The 26,850-nt window shown below is 39.7% G+C and overlaps 1 protein-coding gene across 3 annotated transcripts in view; it reads left to right on the top strand.

Annotated features, from left to right (window-relative positions):
- Window positions 1-26,850, top strand: part of LOC117960191 (Kv channel-interacting protein 2) — an 85,446-nt gene that overhangs the window by 21,828 nt on the left and 36,768 nt on the right. Inside the window, exon 1 of one of the 3 annotated variants that reach the window (XM_034897891.1) lies at window positions 14,861-15,162. The exons of the other annotated variants lie outside the window; for them this stretch is intronic. Coding sequence (XP_034753782.1) covers window positions 15,075-15,162 — 88 coding nt within the window. The 5' untranslated portion in view covers window positions 14,861-15,074. Of the gene's footprint in view, window positions 1-14,860; window positions 15,163-26,850 lie in introns of those variants that run through there. 3 annotated transcript variants of the gene reach the window in all.

The raw sequence follows: 26,850 nt of genomic DNA, 5'->3' as shown, positions 1-26,850 counted from the left end.
CACTAACAAATATAAACATTTGCTTAACTGATGAACTCGTAATGACAGGGACACATTAACTCAGGTCATTACAGTATGTTTTGAATTGTTTTGTAATAAAAATGGTTCTGCGGAGGAGTGCTTCACAGTGAAGTCAGGAGACTTAGTGAATTGGGAACAAGGGGCAGTACGGCTGCATTTAATATGAGCCACACTATATATAATAGATAAAGGAAAGTTGTGAAGCCCTGAGAGTTTCTTTTTCTCCACTGCTGCCCTGCATGCCTCACCTGGTGTGGCCTTCTCTCTTCTGTCACTAGTGCGGAATAAAAGAGGAGGGCGAGCAGCTGGAAATCAGAGCACACGGTTTACATTTCAGAAGAAAACAGTGGAAGATTACTGCAGAAAGGATGCATAAGGAAGTGCTGTCAGAAAAGGAGAGTAAGGGTGCCTGGATGGCTCACCTGGTAGAGCAGCACCCCATAAATAGAGGTTTACTCCTCGATGCTGCGGCCGTGGGTTTAACTCTGACCAGTGGCCCTTTGCTGCATGTAGTTCCACCTATTGCTCCCCTTTTGTCTTCAGCTGTCCTTTATGAATAAAAGTAAATAGTGAAGTGCTTCCATCAAACTCAGCTCAATGTTGCAATTGTGTTTACCTCGTCAAAGGTAGCAGTTTCTTCAATTGTTAAGCATAAAGCAATTCTTTAGCCAATAATAGTGCAAGTCTAATTGTGACCTGTATTCCTATTTGCAATGCATAACTCATCATAATATTCCTTGCAGGAATACATTATTTTGCAGTGATTGAGACAGTATATCACAATAAGTGACATGTGTGTCACATTAATTTAAAACCAATTAGCAGTATGTCTCGGCTTTAATAATTGTTATGACTGAGTTTTCAAGGAAACTCTGAAGTACAATGCGGTCGCAATGCAAATGCTTGAACTGTCATTATAATTTGATTTTGGTTTGTCCTTAACATATTACATACTTTGGAGTGTCTGTGACCTTAAGGTGTTCTGCACATGAAAACTGCATTTATATAGGAGAACAGGGGTTGCTAAAAATACACTGAGGGTGTATTTTATCAATGGACGCACACACATACAACCACACATTTTTTATATAACTCCTGCACGGTTTGATGAGACCTGTAAAGGGTTGTTTCATGTTTTAGCTTTAAATACACAGGCCTGTCTTAGAGACGGATGAAAGGAAGAAGAGCTGTTCTTCTTCTCTTTGTATTTTTGGAATTGCTCTTTTTAGCTGCTCTTTTTATGTTTTCTTACATCTCAGGGTATCACTAGTGAGATAATGCATTAAAAAATGTCTGCTTACATTGAAGTGTTGCTTGTGCTATGCTGGCTGATTATTGGGTCTGTCTCGCTGACATTTGTCTGGAAATAACCCCTGTTTAAATTTATTGTTACAGTTTGAGTAATGAGGTGTAGATAAGACATTGAATATCTTTTTATTTTGATCTTTACATTCTGGTGTGAACATATGAGTGCCAAGAGAACTGAATTAAATACATATGAACAATATGCCTTCTCTGTTTTGTGAGAGACAGAGTGTATTGATAAAATATGTTTTATGTGACAGTTCACTTGTAGTTATTCAGAGTATATAACGCACGTATTAACACAATTGTACAGCCCAAATTAAACCATGCTCAACTTGTCAGCTGCAACAAGTGAAAACATTTTATTTAAAAAGATGTCCCACTAAAAGACATACAACTTGTATGATGTTTTGATTGAGGGAGTAGAATTTATGATATCACATAGCACGGAAATGTTCTAAACATTTGATAAAATAACTTTACACAGAGAAAAGTTATAAAAAAAGACACTATTTGTTGTCATTTTTACATTCAAACTCACATTCAAAGTTTGAGAAAACTTTTTTTTTTTTAGTCCTTCCTAAACACTGTGATCTGTTGTCCCAATAGAGAGAAATAAGTGTGGCTGTTCACTACCTAAAGCAGTATTTAACCCCCAGTTTGTTCATATAATGATCAGCTCAGGTGTTTAGAGAGACTATTTAAAGTGCACCTCTCAAAATAAATTAACCACTCAGAACAGGTATAGTTATTTTGAAGAGAAGAAGAGAAATAATCCCTGAGAGAGAGAGAGAGAGAAAGAGAGTGTTATAGTGTGTTAGAGAGTGAACCAAATCCAACCTACCCGCCCTCCTCCTCCTGTCATCGATCCATATCTGTCCGCCCACTGATTTCCCGTAAGTCTTTTTTTGATTGTGTGAATTTCAGCTAAGTCAGGCTCCTTTTTACGGAGTTACTGTTCTTTAACACAAACATACTTGCAAGTACACACTCATGCGAGAACACATACTGTACACAAATGCTCACAATAGCATTCACTCCCACATGCATGCACATACCCACTGTCCTCTGTCTTTCCTAACGGTTGTGTTTACAATGATGGAGGTTAGATGAGCAGCTCGGTAGAAAAAGAAAACTTATAGGCAAAGATTTTTGCGTCCTCTAGGAATCAGTACAACTCCAATGTCATTTTTTTTATTCTCTGAAAGATGTTTGTGTAGTCTGCGTTTACATTGTCAGGCCTGTCTTAGTGCTGAGAGTCTGCTGAGTGTCTAGTCTTTTATCACTTTGTTGTTATAGTGGGATGTAGTTCAACTTGGTTCACCCTTTGGCTCGCTGCCCACATGGTGGAAGAAACAGAAACAGAGAAGGAGAGACTAGGAAACAGAGGAACAATATTTTCCATTGCTTCACTCCCCAGGATCTCTGTTTCAGATAAAGTGACCTCCCACTGCCTTATACCAGTGTCACTAGACAGACACCCCCACTCTGCAGAAATAGCCAAGAGTGGAAGCACTTAGGAAGCCCAGCAACAGCAACGAGTGAGCTCTGACAATTGAGAGTGAGGTGAAAAGTTCAGTGGCAGAGAAAGACGGAGAGAGCTTCTTAAGGAAGCTGTAGATGGTGTCCAGAGAAGTGAGTGATGACATTAGGAGAGTAAGGGATTGTAACAGTGTAGTGTCAACACTGTACTTGTCATGATCAAAGCTGCTATTGGTGAGCATCAAATCAGGCTCATGAATCCTATAACATGAGCGCAAATGGAGAAACTGTCAAGAATTAGTTGTTTGAAATGTTTTCCTTTTTTCTTTTTCAGTGAGCGGGAAAATGCAACTCTAACAGGACAAATGGCTGTTTTGGGATAAATGTGGGCTCTTGGGGAAGTCACTCTGACCACCCTGCTTAGACTACTGTCAGGATGCTCTTATGGCTCTATGACCTTTGCAATGACACGTTTTGATGGATTATCCCCTCAAGGTGAAAGGCACAAAAACCTTCCCATCAATAATTCCCATCCACTCCTTGCAGCCTCCACATCTCTGCGCTGTAGCACAGAACGTGAGCAAAAAAGTTTCTGTAAGCTTGTCAAAAGACAAACAACACTCTTGACACTTCATGCATAGCTAATACCACAAAACACACACAGTCTTATACACTAATAGGCAGTTGCATGGCTCCAGGCGAGTCTCTCTGTGGATTCCCAATCAGGTGGACTGTGCCTGAATCACAGTGAAGGTGACCTCTTGTTCTCTGATGGTTGACAGCAATGGGACTGATTGGGCCCTGTTCTATTAGGACTGATTATGTCATTTAGATACAGATGGGTTGTTTAACCCAGCAGCTGTCCTCATCACACACAACAGACTGAGCCTCTTGGTTAATGGCTCACCAAGAGCCATGAGGGTAACGGAGGCTGACAATGAAGAGGAAACACACAAATTAGATACATGGGCACCAGGGTGGCGCTGTGGATAGAGTAGCCAACATGTTACTAAAAGGGCTCAAGCCAATTCCCTGCCAATGTGTGGTCCATATCAACTTAGGGAGCATTTGGTATGAATGGCATGGACCACGGAAGGAAAATAGGGGAGGGTCATCCAATATTTTCTCATCTAGGGTGGTCACCCAACTTTTATAATCATGAAAACAGCAAAATTTCAAAGCGGCTTGTTTGGTGCATATTATTCCATGGAGCTCTTAGTCTATGACATGTATGTCACGGCTGTAAAATAAAAAAAAATAAAAATAAAAAAAAGGCTATCTGTACATCTTTGCCAAACTCAAACCAAAACAGAAGGCATCAATACATTGTTGGGGAGGCATGCATTTTTTTCCCAATCATTTTGGATGGTCATAGAAAAATAATTGCTGGCAATGAGAGGGTTAAGTCTATTTGGACTAAAAGATCCCATAATTCCTCCGGTAGCCCCTAAATAAAAAACAAACAGTCCCTTAAGCAGTATCCTTCTGAACCATGTCAAGCAGTATAAAAAAACTTACAACAAAGCTAAACTTTTCCTCTAATTTAAAACCTGAATTGGTTGTCTCAAATTGTTTTTAGAAATTGGCCAGATTTTCCGTCACATTGCCTAAATAATTGTCTGAACGATCAATGACCTGGTTGTAGGCCGATCAGATATTTGACAGTTCAGACATTTTTGTCAGCTCTCTTGCAGAAGTATTTCCACCGTCTGATTTACCACAAAGTTTCTGTCAAAAGATCAGTCATAAACTGTAATTAGTATTTGGGTAGTGTATTATATCTTTTACTACTGTAGTTTGGACTGTAGAAGAAAGAACACTATCTTCATCTCCCATTCATATTTTGCTTTTTTGCTCCTGTTTTCCGTCCATAGCAGAATTGCAACCCTTTCCAACTTTTTTAATAACGCTGTTGTCTTGTTTAGTAACTTTATTAAAACTGCAAAAGGAAAATTGGGAGTGTGTGACCCACATTGTGACAGATTCCTGAATCTGTACTTAATTTAAATGATATAAAACAAGTGTGTGTTTATTTTTTTCTTTTTTCACATTAAAAAATGTCTTTGAAATGGTTATGGATAAAGTTACTTTCTGCTGATGTAGTATTTTTCTTTTCCTTTTTGTTCTTTCAAACCAAATGGCGGTGCATATGGTTTGAACAACGACAAGCGGTGTGTGTCAGATGCATTCATAAAACAACAAACAGAGCAAACCTAGAAGCAAGTCAGAGGAGGCCAAGCAAGATGTTTTCAGAGGGAGAATCATGTCATACAGAAATAAATGTTGCACTCCATATTTTTAGTCATCCACCCAAAAGTTGAAAGCTATGCCATTTCCATGAATGTTTTACAGTATATTTAGAACACATAATTAAAGAAGATAGTGAGGATGCTCTTTAAATTGGCCCATTCGCAATACTCTCACAGGCCTGCTTAAGGGGAAAAGGTGCAGCAGAGAAAGACGGACAGAATGTGAGAAGTCTACACATGGCTTTGAGAATGTTCCTGTCATTGACACAGGACTCATTACTGCAGCTACAGTACATGGAGACTATGACTTCAAGTATAATTTACAAAACTACTGAGTAAGAAAGAGATAGAGAAGGAAGAGAGTGGTAATGAAGTGTTTGATCGCTCAAACTGGTTTTAGGTCAAAGAGTGGGGTGCTGTGGAAATGGGTTATGATATATATATATATATATATGTATATATATATATATATATGTATGTATGTGTGTGTATAACATGTTTGAGATAAGCACTCTCTCTTTTTGCAGTGAAGAAGACATACTCTGAAAATGGAAGCGTAGGTTTTCTCTCCTCCTCCTACACAGGCAGCCTGGCTCAGAGGGGCTCCGTCTCTCTGAGACTCTCTGATCTTCAAGTCACAAAACACCTACTGCCTGCCTTCAGACAAGCAGAGAGAGAGAGAGAGAGAGAGGTTGGGTGTGACGAACGGGAAGAATAGAGACGAACTATAAGAACGCCTGTGTTAGATGATAACATGTAATACAGGAGTGGAGCAGGGTGTAGCAAAGGCGAGCTCATGGCAAGAGTTCACGTCGTCATAGGTCTTCAGGAATATCAAAGACCTTTTTCCACTCGCAGAATGATTGATGCCATCAAGGAGGTTCAGGAGTGTGATTTGGTCGACTTTGCAGCTGGTTGGTACCTGGTAATGAAAACAATGTGAAAGCCACAAAATCTCCCCTGTGGGTTTATTTGTTGACCTCATGGCCCAGTGATCTATTCCTCTCGTGTCGGTCATGTCTCCCTTGGGTCTGCCTTGTTTCCTTCTTCATCCTCCATACAGTAGGAGCTTCATCCCTGGCTTCATTCAAAGGAATACTTAGGATCTCCCACAGGGTATACAAGCTGAGAACAGAAGAAGTGCAGCTTTAATGGTTTGTGCAGCAAATGGAAGAGAGTTATGGCGTGAGTCTAATATTCAGTGTTTTGTTTCTATTTTACCACAGTGAAGACTAAGACTAATTTTGAGAAGTTTGACAATTTTGAAATTTATTTATTTTCTGTATCTTCTCATGCCTTTATGTGGAATATCCCTCCATGTTTATTCCCATTCAGCTCTTCATCATCACAACGCTGAACTGATACAGATTGACAGATTACTTTGATGCCCAGAGCAAGGAACAGGCTTTAAATCTGAAGCAACACGGCTGTGGGCCGATACAGACTAGTAAATATATCTGCACATACCCTTCGAATCTATCATCTAATGGTTCCATTACACTGTTGCTGTATTTTCTGCAAATTAGATAATTAAATGTGTCTAAAAGCAGACAGGCATAAACTGTTGCCAGACATTAATCTAAGAAAAGTCGGCCCAAATAATTGCTTTGCTAAGATTTGTCTGAAGTCATTACCACAGTATAAAATGGTTTTAAATATTAATTTTGAGTCAGTGCCAAACTTTAAACAACTTAACTTATTTAGAGTTGAGGTAATGCTTTGGTGAAAGCTATAATGTATAGTATTGGAATGTATAATTTAATGTGTATTTAGCTGATTGTGTATCTAGTTTGCCTGTAGGGCATTGCAAGTCCCATTAAAAGAAATATAGGAAGAACAGTTTTATTATGTTACTATTAGGGGAAATTATGAGTTTGTATGAAATATTGTTTACAGTAATATCTAGAGTAGATGTGGCTTTACTGGTCTGCATCTGCCCTCTACTGGTCTACACTGTTTAATACAGGCAACATTTCTAAAGTCACTGGACCAAACATTTAACACCACATGCATTTTAATATAGAGTTCCAGATGCCTTTTTTGGCATTTTTCCCTCTTTATCTTCCACAAGTACATATTGTAAGCTGTGTATCCAGACGTACCTCAAATCAGAGTAAAGTTGTTCCGGTGGAGTGGTACATCCAAGACCAAACCAGTAGATGTAAGTGCCGTTTCAGATTTGTGTTTCTCCGTGGTAAATGCATAATATTTATGTATTTATTCATGAGCTATTACTGGAGGACAGGATTGTGTCAGCAGATAGTTTTGCTTTTTGGGAACAGTACTACTTTTATTGTCTTGACTTTCATATGCCAACAAGGTTGTCCACTAGCCAGAACGGGAACGGTTGAAAGCGTGTTAAGTCTTTAACTTGGTGGCACCCTGATCCTCATTTGCTCACACACATACACAAAATTATTATTTTACCATCCATATTTTCTTATCTTTAGAACAGCTTATATCAATAGTGATTATTTTTGTAATTGAAGTGTGCAACAGCCATACTTCTCTTGCAGCTGGAAGTGCCATGCATCATTAGTTACTTAAATTAGAAGTTGATGCATGTATGTGTGTTTGTGAAGGTTATACGCTTTTTTTCCTCCCTGTGCCCTCTCCCAGTCCATCTGTTTGCCTTCAGGGCAGATGACTGCTCCTGGAGTTGTCTCTGCGGGGGTTTTCCTGCAGATGGCAGCAGCATCATGGAACTTACTGTATGTTCTTGTGTTTGGTATCTGCACCGCAGGACAGCCAATGGCTACAGTGCTGTGCATCATGAAAAAATATTCACCATCTCATTTAAAATCGAACAGTGTTCAGTGTGTTTCTGCTGCATGTCAACTAGGCACAGACATAGGGGCTCTTTTTGTTCCTTTCTTTAATTTCAGCTGCATATACACGCTTATTTTAATTTGCGTAAACCTTGCTGATTCATCTCTTGGTTGTTTTTATCAAATATTTATGGATGGCCATTGTTTTAAAATCATGCAATAGTGAATCTTTTGCATCTATCTGTAACTGTCTTTTTCTGTATAATTTATTTTACTGTATATCACTCAATGTAAAGTGTGGAATGCTAGAAAGGCTGTCACGTCCAATGAGAACTTATGAGTTTGAATTCAGCTTGTGCTACTAGAACACACATGTGTTACTCCCTGCTGAACCACAACAATGCTCTTATTGAAAATCCGATCATCTTCCACTGAGAGCCTCATCAACATACCATTATTTCGGTCCCTACAGTATGATGGGCTACAAGGACATTGGCATGTAAGAATCATAACATAATTGTATTATTGTAATTTTTCTTTTAAATATAATTGCGGTTTTGTTGTTTAAATGCCAATTGGCAACATTAGCTAAGGCCTTAAGGCGTTTGACTGGTAATTGTTGATTTTGTTTAGATAGGCCAAATGGTAATTATATAATTGATTATTGGTCAAACTACATATTTTTATACTAGTTTAATTGTTAGGTGTTGGCACTTGACCCTCCTCACGTTCATAGCAACTAAAATTATAGGGGATAGTTAGAAAAAATGTTTTATGTTAATAAAGAGGCATCGTTTACTTTGTATATTTGTGAAATTAAATTATCTGGGTCACATAACAGGAATACAACCAGTATATACTGTGTGTATGTAAATACAGTACTCTGCAAAAGTTTTATTCAGGTATGAAAAAAATGCTGTAAACTAAGAATGTTTTCAAAAATGGAAGTGCTAATAGTTTATTTTCATCAATTAATCCTAGACACACTCATAGATGTTGAGATCGGGGCTCTGTGGGGGCCATGCCATCACTTCCAGGACTTCTTGTTCTTCTTTACACTGAAGATAGTTCTTAATGACCTTGGCTGTGTATTTTGGGTTGTTGTCCTGCTGCAGAATAAATGTGGGGCCAATCATACTCCTCCCTGATGGTATTGCATAATGGATAGGTCACTGGCTGTATTTCTCATCATTGAGGACACCATTAATCTTGAACAAATCTCCAACTCCATTTGCAGAAATGCAGCCCCATACTTGCAAGGAACCTCCACCATGCTTTGCTGTTTCCTGTAGACACTCATTATTGTAGAGCTCTCTAGCCCTTCGGCAAACAAACTGCCTTCTGCTACAGCCAAACATTTCAAATGTTGACTCATCAGTCCAGAGCACCTGCTGCCATTTTTCTGCACCCCAGTTCCTATGTGTTTGTGCGCAGTTGAGTTGCTTGGCCTTAATTCCATGTTGGAGGTATGCAACTCCTCCATAAAGACCACCTCTGGCCAGACCTCTCCGGACATTAGATGGGTGTACCTGGGTCCCACTGGTTTCTGCCAGTTCTGAGCTGATGTCATTGCTGGACGTCTTCCGATTTCAAAGGGAAAAAAGCTGGATGTGTTTCCTTGGCCGACCACTGCGTCTACAATCCTCAACGTTGACCAACTTTTTGCAAGTGTACCTATAAGATTTGACGCTGGCTACAAGGCAAAGGGTACTAACACCAAATAGTGATGTGATGTAGATTATTCTTTTGTTCGCTCACTTTTTGTTGTAAATTGATAAAAATAAACAATCATTATTTATATTTTTTAAGCATTCTTAGTTTACAGCATTTTTTCACACCTGCCTTATACTTTTGCACATTACTGTATATAATAAAATAAAACTAAATATATATCCTGAAATTCATTCAAAACTTTATTTACATAAAACAAAATGAATGAAAGAGACAATTATATTGTTAATGGCAATCATTTCTGAGAAAAATAAATTGTACAGCAACATGTGTAATTGTTACAGCTCTACTAGGAAACATCTGCTGCTACCAAAGCTTGTGATTTTATGAATAACTGTCACACAGTAAAACACTGAAATCTGTCTACTGCTACAACTCAACATCCTAGTGATACTGAATCAAGAGTGTGTGACGTTTGAGGGTTTGCAGGAGCTATTTAGTAATGATGCAGTTTCTCTTTGCTTTTGTACCCACTTTCCCCCAATCTGGCTTTTTTATGATAAACAATAAATCACATATTATAGCTTGTACTTTGATCTTGACTAACTACACAGTCTAATTCTGCAGTAAGCCATTGCAACTGTGGAGAGCCTTTACAGCACATTGAAGGGAAGGGTATAAGTAAACAGGTAAACTGGGGGACGCACTCGCCACACTTCCTAAGCAAAATACGTTAATCACCATGGATACGGATGAATGGCTTGCTTATTCAGCTGTTACCTCACATTATGTTCAGTTTAACTGTAACTGTGTTACATCCCTAAAACCATCTGTACATCATGTTCATTTTAATTCAATGATGCATTCATATGAAGACTAATTAAATATATTAAGTTTTGGACTGATTGATATTCTGTGGTTTATGCCAGAAGCTATCATAAGAAAGGATTATATTAAAAACGTTAAATGTAGCTGATGTTCAGTATCTGTCATAGGTGCTTACAGTGTAGGGCAGAAAATAATGTTTGTTCAACATAATAGCATAAAAACAAGACCCTTGTGCTGCCATTTTGATCTATGCTGGATTCTTTGTGGGAGTGGGATAGTCTGTGCAACCTCTTGGCAAATAATAACTGTAAAATATCTTGCGTTAGTTTACAGCTATTTGCAAGCCAATAAATGTTTTTAGTTTGGTCTCTTTGTCATTGGTTAGTTGTACAGGTCAGCACAGTGGTGATAACATTTTAACAACTTGAAGTTTCATATGCATACAGTTTTATTGTCCACTTATTATCAACAATATGGAGTTTGCAACAGGCAAAACCCTACATTCAAATGTTCAAATGGAGCAGGGGTGGATAGGCAGAGTTTGTAGGACCCAGAATGTCTCTCTTTGTATTTAAGGCTTAACTGCACATCCCTAAAGCTAAGTGCTTCCACCTGTGCCTTTTTCTCGCTCCTCCCTCTATTTCTCCTTCCTCCTCCATTTCTCCTTTCCTTCCCTCCACAGTCACATGTTCCCAGTGAATAGAGTGTTGAGTGGGTTTCACCAGCTGGTGCCTCTGCCTGCCCCATAAATAGTGTTAAAAACAAATGTGTATGTGCATGTCTTTGCCAGATACTTGAGTGAAGTGACAGTGTCACATCTGCCCTCCAACATTCCTGTGTGCCTTTGTGATCATATGGCAGCCTGCACAGACTGCTGCACCAATTCCAAATCCGTGGAAAATCATTATGTTGTCCCTCGTAGACACAGACACACAAACTTGTTCTTTCATAGCATTTTTTCCTGCTTCTGACTCTCATTCAGTACAAACCTTAGTTTAGAAACAGAGAAAGAAAAGAGGGAAGCAGGTGAGGTCAGACAGTCGGGTAGGTTCATCCTCCTCTTGACCTGCCAATAACGCCCCAGATTTCCAGTCTGCTTGATGATGTTTCTGACAGCCATTTCATGGTCAGTTCAAGTCTTCTAGGCCTCCAGGGTCTCCATCTTACTGATGGAACCAATCACTCTGCAGAGAGGAGGTTCACCAGCGGGTCAATATTGCAGCGAGTTTGCCTCGTTATCTTCCTTCTTGTATGTCTGTCTGTCAGCCAGCATGTCTCTTCCTGCCTTTCTGATAACTGATGTTTTAAGTCTGACCCCAGTCTTAGTCCATTTCAAAAGTACAATTAAGAGCTGCTGGCATTTAATTGAAGTCTCATATAATACATCAACTCTAAATACAAAAGCTTCTGTCAGCTGATAATTGGTGCTGAAATGGCCTGCCATGTCAGGTATTGTGTTCTTTGTTTGTGTAGTTTTTCTTGGTAATAGTTGCTAATAGACTCCAGTCTGGATTTGGCTCTGCTAGGTGGTCACCCATGATATCTTGGTGGTGGTGACTCAGACCGCTAGATGGAAAAACTTGAAAAACACAAGCACACACAAGCACACACACACACGGCTGTGTCTTGGCACAAAATCCTGGACATGTGTCACAGGGTTTAAAACAACAACGCATGCAGTTATCTTGTTCTGAAGTAGCCACACCCCTCTTTTTATTTCTTCCAATCACCTGCGTCATAACCCCCGTTGAAGATCTCCATTTTCCTGCTGGGTAACAGTCAGCTAACCCTGTCAATGTATAATTTTACCATTGCTTCATACAGTACTATTTCTGTTTGTCTGTCTGGTTAGCTCAACTGATGGCGCATCAGTGTTGCAGACAAGCTTCTCTACAACCTCCGTAAACCTGTCAGATATCTGGAAAGGGGGCTGACATGCTCACCTTCAATGTCAGAGCTGGAGGTAAATATGTAGTTTTCTGGAAGCAAGACAGGTCCCTGAGTGACAGCTAGTATGCTGCAAAAAGGAAAAATACTTCAAATCTGAATCACATTTATGGTCCAAAACCTGGACGAAAATTAAATTTATATTTAAAATAATTTTCAGTCTGTTTACTTTTTAGATTTCTTTTTAGAATTCTTGCCGCAGAACAAAATTGTGTGATCATGGCGGGGCAGTTTTTAGAATGTTCTCAAAAAGAAAAATCTATTTGGAAACGGTGTGTTGTAACAGCCACCACTGCAAGTCTGTAATCCTTCATTCTACTCTGATCAGTCTATCTAGAGTTTCAGTTCATCTTCAGCTCAGTATGTCTATAAACTTGAATCACGTAGTGTATGTGTGTGTCTGTGCTGTTTCTTAAAGTACAATGTGACTCTAGCAGACCCTGTTATTCACAGCGAGATGGCCAATGCATGAAAAGGTTTTTGTTTTGATGTGTGTGTGTGTGTGAAAAGAAAATAAACAGCGTTGAAATAAGTTACCGATAAACAGACTGAAGCAGATCTCTCTCTCTCTCTCTCTCTCTCTCTCTCTCTCTCTCTCTCTCTCTCTCTCTCTCTCTCTCTCTCTATCACACAAGCACACTCTGCATAGTGACCATAGGCATGTGCAAAACCCTGCATTCACTCTTCAAAGTAGGGGCATGAATCCTGACCTGAATCATTAAAGATCCGTGAACCAAGAAGCCACGAGTCAATGTCAATATCTAGTGTGTAATCCTTTAATAATGACTCAGAAAAACCTTAAAGTCTTTTCTATCTGCTCTCCCACATGCTCAGAATCCTGCTGTGTTACTTGGTTATGTCAGGACTTTTGACAGTGTTGCATCGACTCTCACACACACTCACCGGTATTTTGACCCCCCTGTTTGACTTCAAAATAAGAATGAGAGCACAGAGCCTGTAGAAAGAGAAAAAAAATCATTAAGAGGAAGCATCTGCCTGACATTTCATTGATTTTCTACCTGACCTAAGGATCAGACAAGGGGTGTGTGTGTGTGTGTGTGTACCAGAAAAATCCAAAGAGTGTGGGGTTGCAGTGGTAATGGTAATCCCTTTTGATTCAGCATCAGGGAGGAGAGAGGAAAAGGTAGTAGTAATGTAGGAGTTGTGGAAGGAGAAACAATGAAATGTGTTAACATACAGGGGAAGTGGGCCTAAATGATCCAGAAGGCTTATCCGCTTAACAAGTAAATTAATGTAATCAGCACTTTCATACATCAGTGTTTTAAAAATAATGCCAAATATCCATTCCAGTGTTTCACCTGTTGACTCTCAGCAGTGTGCATGTCCAGAGAGTCCATGATCAGGACAACTGTTTGTAATGAGTTCAAACATTTGTAAAAATAAAAATAAAAGCAGGATAGCCGCGTACTATCTGTCAAAGTCAGTGTAACAGACAAATGGTAGCAACCCAGTAACGTGCTGCAGATCTGGTGTTTTTAGCGGAACTGGACCAAAGAGGAAGACAGGTCGGTGATGCTCTACTGTCATCACTGTTCTCCGATAAGTTTTCTGGAAGTGAATGTAGCCCCGGTGTGTTTTTATGTGGACTGACTGCGTCAGTCCATTTAAAAATAGCCTTAGCAATGTGGTAACTAGGAGAAGATTTGGCCTTGTGTGCTCTGATTAATTTGGCATTTAGTTATCACACCAGTCATAATTTAGTTATAATACAAAGTCAAGTCCTGGCTGTTTTGAAAGAAGGAAATAACGAGAATAACAGGTAAGCTGTAAAAGGGAGCTTTCTTTAAGTGCTGTGTAGTGGATAGAGTCTTTATTAAAGTATCAGTAGTAATTCACATTCAAGAATGGAATGCCAGATCCCACTTTAACCCACTTTAACAAGGCAGAATGATAAGGATGAAGACAGACAGGCTTTGCATAAATACTTTCTCAATGCCACAGGATTTTGAAGCTTCTCTTGTCTCTTCTTCTCTCCCTCTGTTGGCAGATAATAATCCGTTCATCAGCTGCTGGTGTGCGATAGTATTTGTCCAACAACCTTTCTCTCTCCTGTCAAGCTTTTTCTCCACACTGGTGAAAGGAGGGGAATTATGCATTCCTCCTTTTTCCCCATCTCTACCTCCCTATCTGTCTCTTCGTGTGCCTTCACGTTTCCTTTTTGCTCCTACACTGCACATTCTCTTTGTGGTTTTCCTTGCTGTTATGCGTTGCTTACCAATAATGAGCAAGTGAGACGGACAGACAGATGAAGAAGGACGGTCTGTGATGTTAATTAATGGGTTTGCTTTATTTCAACTGTCACTTTACTCAACCTCCTGCTGGCTCAAACACACACACACAGACTCACAGACTCACACTCACACTCACACTCTCACACACACATACAGTCTTGCATGTGCGCCGGTCCGTAATTTTCCTCCATGCTCCGCTCCCAGCCAATGAGAGGCTAGAATGGGGCTTCTCAGAATGTGAGGGGAGGAGGCAGAGCACTGCTGGCTGATTGACAGCCAGCGCCCTACAGGTGGAGTGAAGAGCGGAGAGAAAGTGAGAGGGGGGAGAACGATAAAGAGAAGAAAGAGAAGGGGTGAGTTAGGAGGAGAAGAAGACAAGCAGCGGCAATCAGACTTACATAGACACACACACACACTGACATTCACACATACGCACAGACACAACAGTGCTCGGTTCCTCCCCTCCTACCTTGAGAGCTTGCTTCCCCCGGCAGAATAGCCATAACCAACAACACCATCACTATCATCACCTCCACCACAGCTGCACCAAGATGAGCCAGTGCAGGAAAAGGTGCAAGAGACAGCTCACCAAGGTGGCTCGCTATTTCTACCACTTCCTCATGGGAACGCTCACCCAAGGTAGGCACCCAAAACTTCCACTTCCACACCCAGAGCTTTTGCTTCTTTCTTGAGTACAGAAGCCAAGTGGAGATAGTCTTCCCTGGAGTTGTGTAATGAGCAGGTGTAGTTTCTAATCTTTGCATTTGGTTCTGTTCTCGGTCCATATGTCCAGTGACCTGTGGCTGAGTTTGTTCTCTACCTGAATGATGATAGAGCAGATGCCATCCTTATTTGCATAGATCGAAAACAAGTCTATTTTTTTCAGAAAGCGCGAAGAAAGTTGAGCGGTTTATGTGCGAGTCCATGGTGTGCGTGAGTGTACAGTACGTCTGAGTGCTTTGCTTCATCTCCAGCCAGAGTAAGCATACAAAGCGTAGACATCAAACAGGTTAGATTTTTCTCTGCATAAGTTCATAGTAATGGCATATTATATATGGCATATTATATATGGCACTATTTGTGTATGCTTGTTGGGATATGTTTTTTCCATTTTTCTCAGTTCCAATGCATAAAATAGAATGAATGATCAGTATGCACACTGAGAATTAGAAAGCTGTTGGGGTTGAATGAACTCACTCTTCCCCTATTTCTATGTGCCTCCCTCTCTCCCTCCTCCCTCCCACAGCTCTGCCCTTCTATGTCCTCCTGTTCTCTCTTTAGCAGTCAAACACATTGCCCTCTGGAAGCAAGTAGCATTCCATCTTTTGTGAGAAACTCTTAGTTGGAGAAGGACACACACAGACATTTATCAAGCCCTTCACTCAGCTCTCAATTTAATATTAACTCACCCATGCTCCTCTCTAGCTCTCTCTGTACAGTAACACATACATTTACTGCTAATCCGAGTACTGAGATTAAATTGAAGTTCTATAAGCACAATCACAATCTTTTCTTGATACTTTAAAGGTCTTATTTCTGTTATGTCCTCACACTCTTTTTCCTACTGAGCTTAGTGGTGGCTGAATAAAGTGTCCTTTGCCAGAAACACCCTCTATAACGCTGCCTATTGACAGCCTCCTGCAATGCTTTACATCCATTTCCCCCTTTTTATTTTCTTGTGAGTGATATTGAGCAGCAGCTCACAGTGCCTTGTGGGAGATACAACCAAGTAGGGTGGTTCTATTGAATCCCAGCAGATGATCCTAGAAGGAGATAGAGAAGTGTTTAGATGACCTTGTCAATAGAGCGGTGTGTCAATGCTAATTTGACAACCCGCTCCACATCTCCACCTCGGCTTTTGTCCTTGTTGTTTCCTCAGACTTTGAGATCTGCAAATCTTTTCTGAAAGCAGCAATTGGATATGTTGTATGTATGAGAGGCATGTACACACATACGTTATAACCCATATATGAACATTGTAAATTTGATCAAAACAATAACATTGGGTATTAGTCACAGGAACATACACTATTTCCTCCTGTTTAATTCATGGTTGTTAAAAACTAGTTTTGTTAAAAACTAGCCTTTTAAAAAATATTTAAAAAATTTAACGATGTCTTCCTGAGTCGTCCTTAGAACTTTTGGTGCTACAAACAGAGTTGGTAAGCAGGAAATCATTGAAAAACACATTGGTGGTTTTGGTGTTTTCATGGAGTTGTCGACAATAGGAAACTAAAACACAGCCACATGATCAAACTATGAGTTTTACTGTTTATTTAACACTAAAGCATATATAAATTAATTTTAAATACATCAACAATTGATTAATGAATTGACTTTGATATGCTTTCATATAAACACATGAAATAGTTGTAATTATTGTAATGATTGATGTAGAGTGCCTCATGTGCACACACACACAAACACACACACACACACACACACACACACACACAGTATCTATAAAGCTATAGATAGCTATCAAGCTACCACGTTCTCAGTGCTCCTTTACTGGCTCCCCTCTATTAAGTATTTATTAAAAACATTGTGTGTGTGTGTGTGTGTGTGTGTGTGCACATACACGTCCTTAGGTTTACCCAGAATGGAGTTACCATGACTACTGGCTCCTGTGTCTATTCCAGAGAAAGGGGTGGGGGGGCGCTTCAGTGGGATGGGAGCCAGTGAGGGCTGAACTGTGTAATGGCTCTGCAACATAGGGATTTCATCAAGGCCATTCAGAGTTTGGTATTTGAGTATTGTGGCATTTTTGGCGTGCTGAAGGATGTGCTGTCTAAGGTGGGCATGGAAAGAATGTACTCGGCCGTTAAACTGTGTATTGATCTAACAGTTATTTAAGCTTTGCAAAAAAGGACACCTGACATGAAGAAAGCCCAGTGTTAATTGGTGTTTTTATTCCACGTCATTGGATAAAGTCAGTAGATCATGTTTGAAATATTCTACCAGTTTTTTCTTCATTTTATATCCCCTAAGCATTGATACTAAACAGTGTTTCTGGACAGGCTCTTGTGTCTATAATTAGTTCTGTCAATTATAACTATAATCAGAGCTCCCTGCCTATCCCACCGTAGACCTACACAATGCTCTAGGAGCCTGATTGTCTGGTTATGGCTCGTTGGTGGTTGTATGTTTGCGTGTTCTTATTACTGTCATTTGTAGTCACCCTCCTTTTTGCCCCTACTTTGCTCACTAATTAGTTTGTTTCATTAGCCTCTGTAGGGGAAACAAGGCTGTGTGTGTGTGTGTGTGTGTGTGTGTGTGTGTGTGTGTGTGTGTTTCAATAGCCCCTGTAGGGGAAACAAGGCTGTGTGTGTGTGTGTTCCTACCTAATTAGCTTTTTTAGTGTAATTAATAGCTATTAAATACTGTTCAACTTGTTTGCACGCCTACCTGTCCGCATATATTAAGTACACAAGTTTACATACAACAACTGTACACACACTATTTTCCCTTTCCACTTCACTCTCTTGCATGACACTATCATAGTCTGTAGATGTTTTGACTTTGGCTGTGTAGAATCTCTGTGAGCCCTATCGATCAGTCCTTTAGCCATGCCCTTATCTAACATAAACAGTCCGAGCTGACAGCACACTTCTCCATTTTCTCTCTGTACCCTCTCCTATCCTCCTACAGCACCTCCTGTCCCCATCAGTGTCACATACTTCTGCTTTTTGTTATCATGGTGTCTCATACAGTGAAGGAGACTAGAAAGCAGTTATTGGTGCTTGGTTTTTCCAAAATGTTGTGATGTAATAAATAACTATTAACTTATAACTAGTAATGAAAACCAGTAGTTTGACATGAAAATAAAGAGTTTGCAGTTGTGATCTTGTGCCTATGCTTAAAGGCCATGCTCACTTTCACAGACATTTTCAATTTTTTGGGGGCTGCCTCGACCTTTGCTCAAGTTGAATTTGGGTTTAGCAATGTTGCAGACTAACAGGGAAGTAAGACAGATGTGAATTAAAAACTCCACATGCCCATGCAGCCCAGAGAAGTGGTCTAAAGCAGCATTAGTAAAAACACCAGTTTGGGTGTACCATGGATATGTACGGGGCTTTAACTGACAGCTAACCTCTTCACCTCACGTGACAAACAGATGAAACATGTCCTTTTTATGGTACTTTCACATACTTTCTTTGTCCAATTTATACATTGTGCTCTTGTCCCATGATTTATTTGCTACTGTTTCCGCATAGTCTCCTCATGGTCAAGAAACAAAATGTGTGTCTAAAACATTTCACAGGGTCAATTCTTTTGTTATCAAATTAGCCAACAACTCCCTGTGGCGTGTACAACTTTAGTCCACAGTTACTGTACACAAACACGTTGCTTTGGCTTGTAAATTGCTTTAGCTCATAATGAATAATCTTAAATCAATATTTCATGTCTGATGATTAATGTCTTTGGTATGTGTGTAATGAGGTGCAATACATGCTGGTCATTACTGAATTTTAATTTCCTTCCAGTGATCCTGATCATGTGATGCAGAGACTAGCTTCCTGTGACTTATTTATTTCACTAAATCCACCCTCGACCACGGCACGTACATATCTTGCTGTAGGAAGTGTTCACCTGCACTTCACGGTATACATACAAGTAACATTCATTTCCCTCTTCAGACTAGAAATCATTGACATTTTTATAAATTAAACTGGCCGTTAGGCTTTTAGAACTTTGCACGTTCTAATTGTTAACCTCAGATTACCTCCCCCATGTGCTTTTTACCTTTCCGTTGCATGGGTCTGCATCCTACCACACCAGTGATGGTGTATACACACACATCGGCTTAGAAGAACCTTGAAGCTGATTCTCTTTGCAGCTCACTCGGGACTGTGACCAAAGAGATTTTGTTATCAACCTTTGTCTATGAATAAAATATGTCCGGCCCCAGCTTTATTTGTATATTTATTTTTGTGAGCTAGTGCTGCTATTACATTTTGTATTTTTATTATGAAAGCATGAAAGCGTTCCAATACTGTTAGGTGTATGTATGTTTACATTTTCTCTGAACCTAAACCTTTCCAAGCACCTGTAGAGTTGATCAAGTGTAACAGTGTCACCTCTGCACCCGCCCTCTTGTTTCTGACTTATGTCAATACACACCAGTCCCTCACTTTCCTCTCCTTTGGAAAGAATTTACATTAAATGTCAATCCTAGGCTTAATGAATAAAACATAGGCTGCTTGTGATGGTAAATTTTGACAAGTGCTTGCAGGGGTAAGTGTGTGTACATGTGTTACTGTACTTGCATGCGTGGAGTGTAGGCTAAACCATATCACAGTATGTGGTCTTAGCACTCACAGACAGATGGGAATTGTTTATTACCATGAGGATAACTACTCCATACTAAAGGCCCTTGTGTGCTTTACTGTGGGGTGAAGAGGAGACACTCTGCCAAGCTGAGCAGAATCTTGTCACATAAAAACCTAGCGGGAAGCAGCGCTAAAGCCTCAGGTTTGGGAAGACATGACTAGCAGGGCAGAAATGGAGAGATATATTTAAAAAAAAATACATGACTTTTTTCATTTGATATTGTTATTTTACTAGCTGAAGTTCCAAGTTGTTCTGCCATTTGATAATCTGTTGTGTGACATAACAAATTACCTTAAAGTAAGGGAAAGGCAAGAAAAGAAGCCAGGAAGGAATAGATGGAGACAGAAAAATGCCACATCCTCTCACATCTGAGCGCTCTCATCCATTTTAAGAACACACTTGTCTTGTCGCCAGACGTGAAGATTCTCACTTAAATTACCACGACTGCGCTGATTATTCGCTTCTTTTTCTATCCGTTATTGACACCTCCTGATGCCTACATTCACAGTAAAAATAAAAAGGTAAATTAGAAATAAACACCTTGGAAGTTTAAGGTTAAAGCGTGTAAAGAAAAAAGTTCCTTTTTGCAGAGCTATATTTAAACGTTACGTCTCTTTCACATGTGCTGCCAATTTTATGCACATACAGGAGCATTTTAGATCAAGTTATTAAAGGAAAAGCGACAGTTGGTTTGTAGTTATTTGTGCGCTCTGTGTATGCTGGATAATCCCTCTGTGTATCTGTTGCTTGCTTTTTTATCATTTGTTTTCACTGGCATCTATCCCACTGTTTTAGCCCTAATCTGCTCCATGCTGTTCACATTTTGCTCCGTTCCCAAGCTGAGTGAGTCAGTGCTCTAACTTGCTCTGCCCGTCAGGTACTCTAGCGTCTATATCATTGTTGTGTCTGCACTTTTTTACTTCTTATAGCTACTTAAAGCATGTTGCAGTCTCCCCACCTTTGACCTGCTCTCTGACTCCCTCTCAAGAGATGCCAAGGGAAAGACAATAAGCTGAAATTGATATGTGATTAAATTTCCGTTCTCGCTCAAAGCTAAGGCCTGTGTGAGCTGGGTTCTAATTGGATGGTACAGTGCATTAGGCTGTTCCTGGGATCCCTCATTTCTCTGAAGAAGAGCTCTATCATCTGGTGCAGAATGGCCTGTTGATCTTCGGCTGCTTTGCTGTGCCAGCCGGGCTTTTAGGTGGAAGTATTGTCCCTGTCACAGCTCCACACCCTTCTGGTCCACACTTCTTGTATAGTAACAGCCCTCATCTTCCTCCCACCTATGACAGAGATGTGAAACATCACCTTCATCCATCATGTGTATACACACACACACACCTCAAATGTGCTAAAAATAAACCCCTATTAGCAGCCGTCTGAGTGTGGTGGTGGTGGTCAAGGGGGCAAAATTAGGTGTGAGGAGAAGGTGTTGCAATGAGAATGCAATGTGCAGAGAAGAAGAGAAACAAGAACATGTTTATATATTTTGATTGTCTTTCTCTCACTGGAACTTAATCAAGAAAGGATTGATATATTCAGACCTTGGTCCTTCTAACTGGTGAATGTGTACCAGACTTGGTTGGTTGACTTAGTATGTTTTTGCCACAGAATATAGACATGGCGTCACTCATAGGTCCTGAAGCATTGATGTTGGTAGATTATTAGCAGCCAGGAGGACAGGTACGCATGGTCGAAAAGAAGAAAACAAAGAAGTAACATGGGGGTTTAAAGGGGTGAGCTAAATTTAAAGAACTATATAAAGAAGACATACCCCAACATTATTCTTCTTTGGTCAACAAGAGACTGTCTGTTCTCTCTCGCTCCTTCTCTGTGTGTCTCTGTCCATGGTGCTGAAATACAGCTTCTCTCAGAAAAAATGTGTAGTTGTAGTAGTATTTGTTGTCAAAGTTACCTTATTATTAGAAGACATTGATCTGAGGTGTCATGTTTCTGTCCAGGCCAATAACCACTTTCAAAAGTTTAACAAAATTCCAATTTTGAATATGATTTTGTTACACTTGCACAATTGCACACTGGAAATTAAAGGAAAATTGAAGGGAACAGCAACAGCCCAATTAAGGAACTCCAAAGGCTAATGAATTACTGAAATGATCAGCAGTATCAACTGTTGCTTAAAGAAATTAATCAATTGCTGTCAGCGGCCAGTAGTAAATCCATCCATGTCCACTACTACCCGCTAAATGTTTTTTTTTTTTTTTAAAGAATCACCCTAGCCATAAAAGAACGTGGGTCTATAGTTCATCTGTTAGATAAAGGGAGGGTCAAGCAGTTCAGATCTTGCCATTCTTAACTGAACGGAACAGTACCATCTACTAGTGTCACTAAGACACTGGATAAAGGTAAATAGACAGAAGAGATTGACCGCTGTGTTACGGTCTATGCTTAATGACTGACGGAGTAGCTGTGTTAAGTTGTTGATCTTTTTTTAGATTGATGAAACTCCTTCAGACTCCAGCACACATGGATACACTTAACCCCCCCCCCAGACACACACACACACACACATATGCACTCATACATAAAAACGGAAAGTCCTTATTTAAAATTCTGAACATTTAATTTACACCTTAATGACTTGTTCTCAATTTTTCAGATTTCGGGGAAAGGTTTTAGTAGTATTTTTATAAATAATTAATTTTCTAATCAGCTCTTTCCAGCCAGCCCCTCAGTCATTAAAGCCTAACTATCTCAATGGAAGTGTATTTTCCGTCCTACGTTGACAAGTTCCCCTGAAAGGTGGATGAATTTACTGCTAACTATAGCTATCAGAGCAGTGAATAAATCTAAGCTAACTATAGCTATGAACGGCCTCAGGGACATCTCAGCTCCTGTGTGGATGTGAGCACAATGTTTATACCTGACTCTTTACTATCAATGCAAAGTTAATTTTGAAGGGTTTGTTTTTGGAGCCATACACAAGACACATAAAAGAGCGCCTTATAGGTAGTGCTGTGTTACCAAACTTTATAATACAACTGTGTCTCAATAACTGTCTCATTCTTTCTTGTACACTATGTACATACAAATGCATAATGTTATGTGATAAAAGTATGAGTGTACATGATATTCTCTATATAATCAAAAACACCAAAATTGATCACTTGATTATGAAAAGAGTTGCTTTTGTTTCAGCTTGTACAAATACTGTAGCTGTTGGTATTAGAACAATAACGCATACAGTAAATATGATGTAGTAACTACGGTTTAAGACGGAGATATTTAAACTATATATGGTAGTGACACAGTATTGCCCTGCAGTATTTTATTATGGGTCTGTGCTCACAAAGAAATATGAATATGGACACCAGAATTTAATCTCACCTCATCCATCAACGAGGTACTACTAGAAAAAGACAAAGCAGGTAAAGCAATCTGATACGTCAGCAAATTCTGATGAATGATCAGCTGATTTGTCACGGTTGGTCCATGTTGTTTCCTTACCATGGACAGACCATACTTCAATAGGGGTGGGAAACACATTATGTTTGTATGTTTTAAACATATTGCAATATTCTGTGATATATTGTAATATATTACTTTATTCCAACTTCCAAATTTTTCCCAATTTCAAAAATAGGTCCCCAAAAGGACACTTTGTTAACATCTCTTTTATCTAAAAATATCCATTCCTCTGTTTGTTCATATCACTTCAATTGTTTTGCTGCAAAATGTGATTGTCAAGCAGACAAACTGACCAACACATGTATAATAATAGATTGATACTTGACAACTATGTACTGATACAGCATTACTGCAGAAAATATTTTGATACTATGCTGTATTGATTTCCCCCCCCCCCCCCTCACACCCCACGCTTCAACCCACATGGAAGTTGACAGAGACCCACATCTCCTGGCAACCTCTGTGTGGTGGTTTAATGTGTGGTGGTTTAATGTGTGAGTTTCAATGAGTCCTTTATCAGCTGCTCAAAACAAACCGAAATAAAGGAGTAAAGTGGTATACCTATATCATATGTGTTTGCTAATGTAAAAATACAGTAGATTACAGTATACTATTAGCATTTTGGGCTAATTTAAAAGGAAAATTGAATTAGATTGATCCCATCCCTTAGTTTCTACATTCTGTCTTTCTCTCTGTGTAAAAGGATGCACATAAGGCCTATTCACTAGGGAGGCCAGTGGTCAGAGGCACTAAATGTCTGATGGTCCCCAACTGGGACAGTGCTGTCTGTTCCACTCAGCCATCCAGGCATGAGGACACCAGACCTCGGACAGGGACCACCTTGAGAGACTGTGCTGCTGACCTCTAATCAACATGACAGAGAGGGAGCATAAAGAGGGTGAGAGGAAATGAAGGAGGAGTAGGGAGGTAGAAGCGGAGTTAGATGGAGGTGAGGCAGGAGGAAAAGGATTGAGGCGATAAGTGTGTGTTCCAGTTAAGTGATACATAAAGAGAGAAAAGGAAGGAAAGTTAATGGTCTTGGGCCTTATCTTTCAGAACTGATTTTACCCTATGAGCCTTTGCTGACCCTTAGGTCCTCCGGTACTTGCCTTTTGATTACTCCCATAATCCGGACACACACTCACAGAGAGGCGTTGTTCCAGTACTCTGCCCCCGTCTGTGGAACAGCCTGCCGGAGGACCTCAGGGATGGAGAGAATGTTCTGATTTTTAAGAGCAGGCTCAAGAGAAACCTTTTTAACTTAACTTTTCTATGCTCAGCAACTTTTGTTTTATTGTGTGTATTATGGAGGGTGTGTGTGTGTGTGTGTGTGTGTGTGTGTGTCTGTGTATGTCTGGGAAAGCATTTGTGTGATGGGGGTGGGGGGGCAATTGCTTTTAACTGTAAAGCACTTTGTGCTACATTTTAAATGTTTGAAAAGTGCTCTAAAAATAAAGTGTGATTGATTGATTGATTGAACCCAAATTTAGGTGGAAGCTAAAGGTGATGAGCTAAAAAGAGCTGATACTAAAGTTCAGAATGGTAGAATATGTATTTAGTGTCTCTAAAATTATATTTTTTCTGGTTTTCCAATAAAACCATTTCAATTTTTTTCTTTTTTTTCTTAACTGTGTCCTCTAATTCGGTCTCTGTCCTCAGCTGGTAATAATTACTCTTCTGGCATGGTAGGACCCATTTACATTTCATATAAAGCATTTTCAATATAACAGGATTGTAACAAAGTGTTTCACAGATTTACAAATTGAGATAAAAGGGCAGTCCTCCTGAGCAAAGGGTCTATTTAGAGAAATATCTTATGAGGTTACACAAATATAATTCACCCTTGACTTTCTTTGGATAAATAAAGGTACAAAATAAAAATAAAACTGCAAACAACAAACATATCACATAAAAAACTAAATAAATAAAAATGATTGAATAAAGAATAAATATGTGTTGCTGTTCTTTTGAATGACAATGCTCAACGTCTCTCCCTTTCGTCTGTTACTGTAAATGTGTCACTTGCTAGTCAATTTCTTGAGTGGCACTTATCTGTCATCTTTTCACACTGCATCAACTTGGTGTGTGTGTGTGTGTGTGTGTGTGTGTGTGTGTGTGTCTGTGTGTGTGTCTGTGTGTGTGTCTGTGTGTGTGTGTGTGTGTGTGTGTGTGTGTGTGTGTGTGTGCGCGTGCGTGCGTGCGCGCGCAGCTATGCCTCTGGGTGGCTGTGAAGTTTTATCATTCAAAGACTTTTTTCTAAAAACATGCTGCAGACAGACACACAGACAGACAGGCAACAGAAAACATTTAAACCTTACGTTGTTTTGTATCCAAAGCAAAGCAGCGCTACACCTTTCACTCTTCTTATTAAAGAGATTATGTTCCAAAAATGTTAAAATAATTCAGATTATTCATGTTACTATGTTGTGTAAGAGTAAACTACAACGTCAAATGTTTCACTGTATAGTACAGCGGATAAACGTTCATTATTTGCTTTGTAGATATAAAACAACAAAAAGACACATAAAGAGCAACATGGAGCCCTGATTGACTTCTTTATTAAGGTTGAGCAGCATGTTCTTAACACTCTTGATCACTTCATTCGTATGAATAACTGATACATTTTGAAGTTTTTCTATTAAAATACAAATACCCTGCATCTCTTCCATCCTGGACGTCTTCCAGTCATTTGTGTCCCCCATAGACAAGTCTTCATGTTCGTATGGAATCCAGAATATACAATTTAAACATGTGTGATCTGTCATACACAAGTGTTTCATGTGTTATTAATACTGTGATGTCCTTGAAAAACGGAATGTTCAGAGCACATGAATATTAAACATTCTTCAACATTTCACGGGACATGTACAAGTGTTCTGTCACATCTTGGGTTTATTTGTGTTCCCTTGTCGTCATCGTTTACATCACAACTAATAATTGCACCAGTTTCACCATCTTGTTGTCATCCTTTTTTCAGTTTTTTCCAGCAGTTAGTCATCTTGATGTCACCACACACCCTCGTCTCAGTGGTCCGTTCAGTCTGTTTCCACTATCTGTTCCGCTGCTGTTCTCTCCGCTTGTCTGTCTCCGAGTCTGCTGCATGATGTCAGTCTGACTCTATTTCCCCTAACTCTAAGCTTTTTACACACACACACACACACACACACACACACACACACACACACACACACACACACACACACACACACCTGGTGTGTTTGTGCCTTTGTCATGTGCTCTTTTTTTCACAAAGGGAGACAGGCACACAGGTCATGATGTGTTACACAGTGTGGAGTGGGCCTCCCATGCTATAAATAGCCCTGAGAGGAATCAGATTTGGAGAACCGGAGGTGGGAACTGATAAGATGTGTGCCTGTGCCTGTGTGCGTGTGTTCTTTCTGCAGCAGTTTTCCAGGAATCTAGCACCTCCTTACTCAACACGTGTTACAAGGGACATACTTAAGGTTCATTCATTGGGCTCTTTCTTAACTCTTTGTTATCCCAGTACACACAAGAGCATGTGTAATATACAGTATGTGACTACTGTTTTCCCAGCCTAAACTG

Source organism: Etheostoma cragini, chromosome 17 (genome assembly GCF_013103735.1).
Source record: "Etheostoma cragini isolate CJK2018 chromosome 17, CSU_Ecrag_1.0, whole genome shotgun sequence".
Lineage (NCBI taxonomy): Eukaryota > Metazoa > Chordata > Actinopteri > Perciformes > Percidae > Etheostoma > Etheostoma cragini.
The sequence above is the reverse complement of the archived record's forward strand: the minus strand, read 5'-3'. Positions and strand labels throughout refer to the sequence as shown.